Here is a 7,289-nt window from a genome sequence, read left to right on the forward strand (position 1 = left end):
CAGCTTTGGAAAAGCATATCCGTATTTTATTTTAAGAAGAAATCTTCACGCTTCTTATATTGTGCAAGGGCATTATATATTACTTTTAAGGTTAATCTGTTCTATTAGCTATGGTTGGAAACTAGAGCAGGGGTTTACTAGGTAGTAGATTTTATCATAGTAAAGAATATTGGGTGTGGGAAGCCCCTGTCTCTGAGGGAGATATCCTGAGTCATTTACTTCATGATGCATCAGCAAGAACAATTTGGGTGTGGCTTTGATTTTCAGCTGCTATTGTAACAAGACTATGAAAACTAACAGTGTCTAAATCTGATTTGTGATTGCAAGAGTGTCTCTCAGAATATGCATAAAATGGCTCATATATTGATGTTCAATATCTGTGTTTGCAAGCTGCAGTAGGTGTTAAGTGTTTGAGCAGATATCTATAAAAAGTAAGCTAGGGAATTCTCTACTGTAACAACCTTTCGACCACATATGTTGTATCAGTTTGATTATATTTTAACATTTCATTTGGTTTTAATTTTTTTTATTATTTTTACTGTAGGCTTAGAGTTTTAAATATAATCCTTAGTCTTTTAGTTTAGATGATATTCTTCTAACCAAGACAGTGCTGTCTGGCAAGTGACATTAAAATAAGAATTGGGAAATGGTTAAAGAACAAGACTAATTTAGTGGACTGTTCTTTAATCCTGCACAGTGTATCTTGGGTTTGGAATGAGACTCAACCACTTTCAACAATGAAAAAAGGAGAGTTGTAATTAAACATATGTATGAGAATGAAATAATTTTTAGTAGTGTGGATCTAAAATAAATGTGCTTAGGGAGCTAGGAATGAGGCGGAAAAGATTTCTTTCTTGATTCTGGAACAGGAGGTTATATAAACCTATATAATGTCTAGTTATCATTGAATGGCTGGAGTGAGACTGACTGTAGTGAATTAGAAAAGTCATAGACAGATGAATTTTTTGCTGTCATTCTCTCCTGAGTCCCCAGAAAACCCTAATGTTAAAATCTTCAGCAAGTACATTCCTACTCAGTACATTTGCTGTTTCTGACTACCTCGCTTCACTTAATTAACAAGATTTTCCAAGTATAGTCTGAATGAAATACACCAAAGAATAATGACATTTTCTCTTCTGTCTGTCCTGGAACTGTTTTCCATTTCCAGTACATATTTTGCACAAGTAGCATCATAAAAAAATGCCCTGGCTGTAAATGTAACATCTGTCTCTTGTATCTAGATGGTCTCAGAAAGTGACTTACATGAAGAAGAAATTTCAGAAATAAATACAGCATATTGCTGGAAAACCCTGTCTTGGTATACTCCCTTACTTTAGATAATATTTCCCATCAGTAACTGGCAGTATGATGGTAACATAACCATAAGCTGAATTATTTAAAATCTTTTTCTTCTTTACGTCTTAACTGTTTCATTACCGTGTCATTTTACCACTGACAACTAGAAATAAATAAATGAACCTAACTATCAAACATAAGTAATACTAACCATTCAAATTATTACCTAAGTTGAGAGAGGTTGAAAGTAAAGATTAAAAAAAAAAAAAAAAGGAAATTGATTCCTCTAGGATAATATGCATCATTTAAAGTTGAGCAGTATCCAGGACATGAAATATAATAAATAAATAAATGGTGTGTGGTTTTATCTCGGTGTAGGCTAATGTATGTATGCCATCCAGTGATATTTCTGATATTCATATTTTCTGAACAGAATGTAAAGCTGTATGTGCTATATAAGAGACTTCACTCTTAATGGAAGGATTTTATGATTGGTTTATTAAGGTCCTTAATAATGTCATTTCAAAAGGGCCTCAACCCACTTCTTATTCAGTGCTTTCTTTAGCCACATCTTACATGCTACTGATGGAATAAAAAATTGAAACAGTGGTGTTTTTATTTAGAACATAAGGGATTTTAGTCACAGCATAATTCTTGGCCACTCAAGTTTATAAAAAGTGAGGTTTTCCAATGTGCACTTAAATTCTGCTAATAATCTGTTAGAAAAGAATGGGAAAAAGAAAGTGTGTGGAGTAAGAGAAATGTGTCAGAGAAGGATTGTCATATCCTGAGTACTCGCTGAGAAACTGAAAGAGAACCCTTATCTACTTGAAGGGATATGTGGTAAACGTTCAAGATAAATTTTAGTCAGTTATCATTTGCTAACTCAATAATTAGAAAACTGATTCCCAGTTTTGAGCAGTGATAGAAAATTGCAACTCTACCCATAATGAGACCCTGTAAAAGCCTTCAAAAACTTAATCAGAAGGAATTAATGTTAAACCTGATAAGGTGCCTATATTCCATGTTGATTATTGGAATCATAGGTCATAGAATCATAGAATAGTTTGGGTTGGCAGCAACCTTAAAGATCATCTAGTTCCACTACCCCTGCCATGGGCAGGGACACTTTCCACGAGACCAGATTGCTCAGAGCCCCATCCAGTCTGACCTTGAACACTCCAGGGATGGGGCATCCACAGCTTCTCTGGCCAACCCATCCTAGGGTGCCACCACCCTCACTGCAAAGAATCTCTTCCTGAGTCTGATGTGAATCTACCCATTTTCAGTTCGAAACCATAACAAATTTTTTTCATCCTAGCTAGTGCCTAAAGTTTCATTAACATTTGGAGAGATAGTATATTTTTTACTATTTCTGTAAATTAGAAAATGTACCAGTTACAGTTAGATGGAAGGTTTTGATGTTGCCAAATATCCAGTAAGATGGAAGAACTGGGCATTCTTACATCTGTGCAATATTTCACTTACGAAATGTAACATCCAGGATTTTAGGTAACTCTGTTTTCAGTGGACAGTTTCTGTATCTCTCTTTCTTTGCCCTCCTTCATCCATTTTTGTGAGGAAATGGAACTACTCTAAACAGCATTAAACTGTTTTTCTTGATCAGCTTTTAGACAGTTACCCCCCCTTATGGACCTCAAAGCAAGGTGCAACCTGAGATGCTAGTTGAAAAACTCCTTGAGGTATTTTGATTATTTTGCCAGTTCTCTCTATGTAGATGAGTACCAATAAAGTACAAGAATAGTCTGTTTCAAATGATGGCTGGCCTTGCTTCTGACAAGTATGATTGAGATGATGGTCAAGATGATTGGCATATATGGTCAAGATGATGGACAGGTCTGCCAAGAGCCCCAGTAGGTTTTCCTTGGAGTCATGACTGGAGTAAGCACCAAAACTACCATTTTGAGTAAAACATTCCATGTTCACCCACCGTTTAGCCTATGTGTCTTTGTCTAAATGGGGAAAACTGTGACTAGTTCTGACTGAAACCTCCGAGCTACCCTAAAGCCTCTTGTCTGGGGGTATTCAGGTTGTTCCAGGTGTGCTGGCAATGCACAGCCTGACTCTGTATGAAAACCATTTTAAGAAGACAAGGTTGTGCATATCCATTTGTATTCTGACTTTTGTCCTGAAGTTACTAAGCGAATTTAGCACCATCTCTAAATGAGAGAAGCCTATTAAGTTTTCCATTTTAATTAAGCAGTTCTAGTAAAGTGGCACAGAGAGAACCATACCTTCTCCACCCATTCCAGAAACAGCACATTGTTTAATTAGAGCTTTGATGCATTTGAAAAGGTACTCAACCGTGGAGGAAGGGTACTTGGAAAAAAGAGGATTCACTTCTCACACTGGAAAAATTCCCACAAGGAAATGAGTCAGTGACCAATCCTAGTGTTTTGCACAATCATCATTGTGGATAAGGGGATTTGTCTGTACATGTGAGTTGGTACAAATGTTTGAGTTTCAGGTAATGACTGGACACTGAATCCATAGTGAGTAACTCAAGCAGAGTGTGCAGAAGTATGAATCTGCATGCTTTAAATAGGTAAGAGTGATCAAAATGGCACTTTGGTCATGGGGCTAAAAAAAAAACCCTCTAGGTAACAAATTAATTTGTTTGGCTACTATGAATGATTGCTTCAACTTTACTTGTATGGCAAGGAGTTGTTTAAGATTTGGCCATGTTGGTACATGGTGACAGCAGATGATCTGCTTTCACAGCTCGAACCAGGAACTTCATGATAGTTAATATAACAACTTGTAGTAGATGTTCTGTTGTTGTTTTTTTTCTGCAGATCTCCACAACAGTGTGTTATTTACTGTAAAGGTTTTACTTTTTATTTATGGTACTTTTGTTATGTCATTGATTGCATGATATAATTCTTGAAAAGATTTGTGTTCTTCCTATGCAGTTTGCTAGTGTTTGCATACTAGTGCAGTATGTTGGTAAAGTTTTTCAGAGGGCGAAATGAATCCCTAATTAGGTCATTTAAGACTGATGGCTGAGGAGTTTTCTTAAAAATAAAGTCTCTTTACGTGTCCTGAATTGAACTGGAATTACCATCAATGTCCTTTCCATCAAACTATACTAAATACTGCCTTATATGTGGTTGTAAACAGAAAAATAAGAGTTAAGTAAATCTACATATCTGACGCAGATGACAACAAGAAATTTCAGAAGCGTACACAGATGAATATCTAAACATGTAAAAATCCACTCTCTGGCAATCAGAAATCCATACTTTTTCTAACAAGTTTTATTAAGGACCTTTTGTAAATCAGTAGTTTAGCCAGCAGCTTAAAAAAGTTGTTGGTTTGGTTTTTTTTGTCTGGATAACAGTGATACTCCTTTGCCAGAAGTGCTAGTACCATCCTTGGAGAGAGCAGAAACCTTTTCCTATGTTGTTTTTCCATTTCTGTAAAACACTCTGTAGGTACGTAATCAGGTCACACTGAGGCCTTTTCTACTGAAGTTTGAAAAGTGTTCTAGTTTTAAAGGTTGTTTTGGTAGAAGTGGTTCAAAGTATAATCTATTGAATTTTTATAAACGTTAGGAAAACAGTGTCATTAAGTGTTCCAGAGTCACACAATGATATTTTAAAATATATTACCAACTACATAATTTATCTGTTGAAAAATGAAAGTTATAAGATAAAGAACCCTATCAGATAACCTAGGAAAACACTGCTGTGGAAAAAGTTGATTGGTTGCATGCTTATTTCTCTTCACATTGTTTTGTACCTTTGCATCTTTTATGTCTTGCAGCCTCTTTCATTATGGTCAGGATAAAACTTAAGGGAGATACTTTGGCTTCTTTGCTTTTAACCATGTTGGGTTTTTTCCTTTTGCACAGAATCACAGAATGGTTTGGGTTGGAAGGGACCTTTAAAGACCGTCTAGTTCCAACACCCATGCCATGAGCAGGGATACCTCCCACTAGACCAGGTTGCTCAAAGCTCCATCCAGTCTGATCTTGAACACTCCAGGGATGGGGAATCCACAACTTCTCTGGCCATCCAGTCCTAGTGTCACATCACCCTCACTGTAAAATAATTCTTCCTTATAGCTAATCTAAATCTATCCTCTTTTACTTTAAACCTGTTAACCCTTGTCCTGTGACTGCATGCCTTGGTAAAAAGCCTGTCTCTGCATTTCTTATAAGGCCTCTTTAAATATTGAAAGGCTGCAGTAAGGTCTTCCTGGAGCCTTCTCATGTCCAGGCTGAACAACTCCAACTCTCAGCCTTTCCTCAGAGGAGATGTTTTCCATCCCTCTGATCATTTTCATGGCTCTCCTCTGGACCAGCTCTAACAGGTCCATGTCTTCCATGTGCTGGGGACCCCGGAGCTGGATGCAGTACTCCAGGTGGGGTCTCACCAGAGCAGAGTAGAGGAGGAGAATCACCTCCCTTGACCTGCTGGCCACTTATTATGAAGCCCAAGGTACAATGTGCTTTCTGGGTTGCAAGCACCTTTTGCTGGCTCATGTCTAATCTTTCACCCACTGCTATCCCATATCCCTATGTCACTGTGTTCTCTACAGGACTGCTCTTGACCCATTCATTGTTGGTTGTGTAGTTGCTGTATTCACGGTTGTATTTTGTGTGGAACAGGGACTGACTTTTAACATTGTTCTTTTCTCATTTTTCTTTCAGAATTCCCCACTCTACCAATATCTGCAAGATTTAGGACACACAGATTTTGAAGTATGTTCATCTGTGTCACAGAAGGCAGAGCAATGTGCAGCAGTGGAAAGTCGAAAAGAGCGGACTGCGCATGCTGCCCAGAAAGTGAGCACTCTTCTCTTCCTATTTATCTTCTTGAAAGAGAACCACATTACTTCACAAATAGGCAGAACCAGAGAGGATAAAGATAGATCTCTTACTGTATTTAAAACAACAAGAAAAAAAAAAGAAGCAGCCAATTGTCATATCTTGTCTACAAATGTATTTGGAAATGCATGATTTGCTAGTGTAGTTTGGACTGTTTCCTTGCACTTATGTAAGCTAGGGAAGCAAGAGACTTTGATAATGGATTTTTTTTGCATTGTAAATTCTCTTAGTTACTAGATATTATTATGTTATCTTAGAATGACATTCTGTGAATAAAACCTGTAATTTTACTGGAACAAAATATTTATAGTTCCCAGCCCTCCTCAGGCATTCATTTGCTAAATATCAGTCTACTCTATGATAAAGCATATTAAAAAAAGAAGATTTCTGTGAAGTATAAATACAATAACCAATCTGAATGAGACAGTAGAAGTGTGCTTAGGTTATGACATTTTTCTAATTAATTAATTTTATGATTAGTTCAGACTTTTCCTTTTGCTATCATTTTAAGTAAAGGCATGTGGCTTTTTTTAAACTTTTTGGTGCTAATCATAGTTGAGAATTTGGCCATTTAACTACTATGGCCTACACATTCTTTATTTGCTTATTAAAAATAAATAACTGTTATTTACTGTTATTCGTAGTGTACAGGCAGTATGACTCAGATGAGGAGCTGTAGTGCAGGTGAGGAGATTCCTCCTTTGAGGCAGCAAATGTAGGAATATCTTTGAAACAAGTATGAAAATTCAGTAATTGATCTATCATCTCCTTAGCACCTAGATGGAGCATGCAGAGAGCAGTTATTTCCTGCTTACCTCTTTCAATTCCACAGTGGAGAGTTCCATTTTCAGTGGACATGCTCCAACTATGTGCTAAGCCAGGAGGAAAAAGAGGCGTCCTTGCAGACTTCTCTCTCCTGGCCACAGCAGGCTGAGGTGGGCAGCACTTCGAAAGGTAAGAACCCAAACCAAGCATTATGGGCTGATGCATTACCTCTGAAGAGTTAGCATTTCTTTCTCCTCTCTCCCTACCATCTACCATAGCTTCAGTCTTTGTACACCTTAAGCCATCTAATTCTTGCCTGCTATGGCTTTTAACCGTCCACTGGAGCTCAGTTTTCCTGTTGTTCATTCCTGATTTC

The 7,289-nt window shown here is 37.2% G+C and overlaps 1 protein-coding gene across 1 annotated transcript in view; it reads left to right on the plus strand.

The window, feature by feature from the left end:
- Positions 1-5,929: 5,929 nt before the first annotated feature.
- VEZT (vezatin, adherens junctions transmembrane protein) overlaps positions 5,930-7,289 on the plus strand; it is a gene marked incomplete at its 5' end in the record, with an annotated part of 36,808 nt that continues 35,448 nt past the window's right edge. Inside the window, one exon of the mRNA XM_008942073.1 lies at positions 5,930-6,106. Within this exon, the coding sequence (XP_008940321.1) occupies positions 5,930-6,106 (177 nt within the window). The remainder of the gene's footprint in view (positions 6,107-7,289) is intronic.

The sequence above is a fragment of the Merops nubicus genome, unplaced genomic scaffold (genome assembly GCF_000691845.1).
Source record: "Merops nubicus isolate BGI_N331 unplaced genomic scaffold, ASM69184v1 scaffold23586, whole genome shotgun sequence".
NCBI lineage: Eukaryota > Metazoa > Chordata > Aves > Coraciiformes > Meropidae > Merops > Merops nubicus.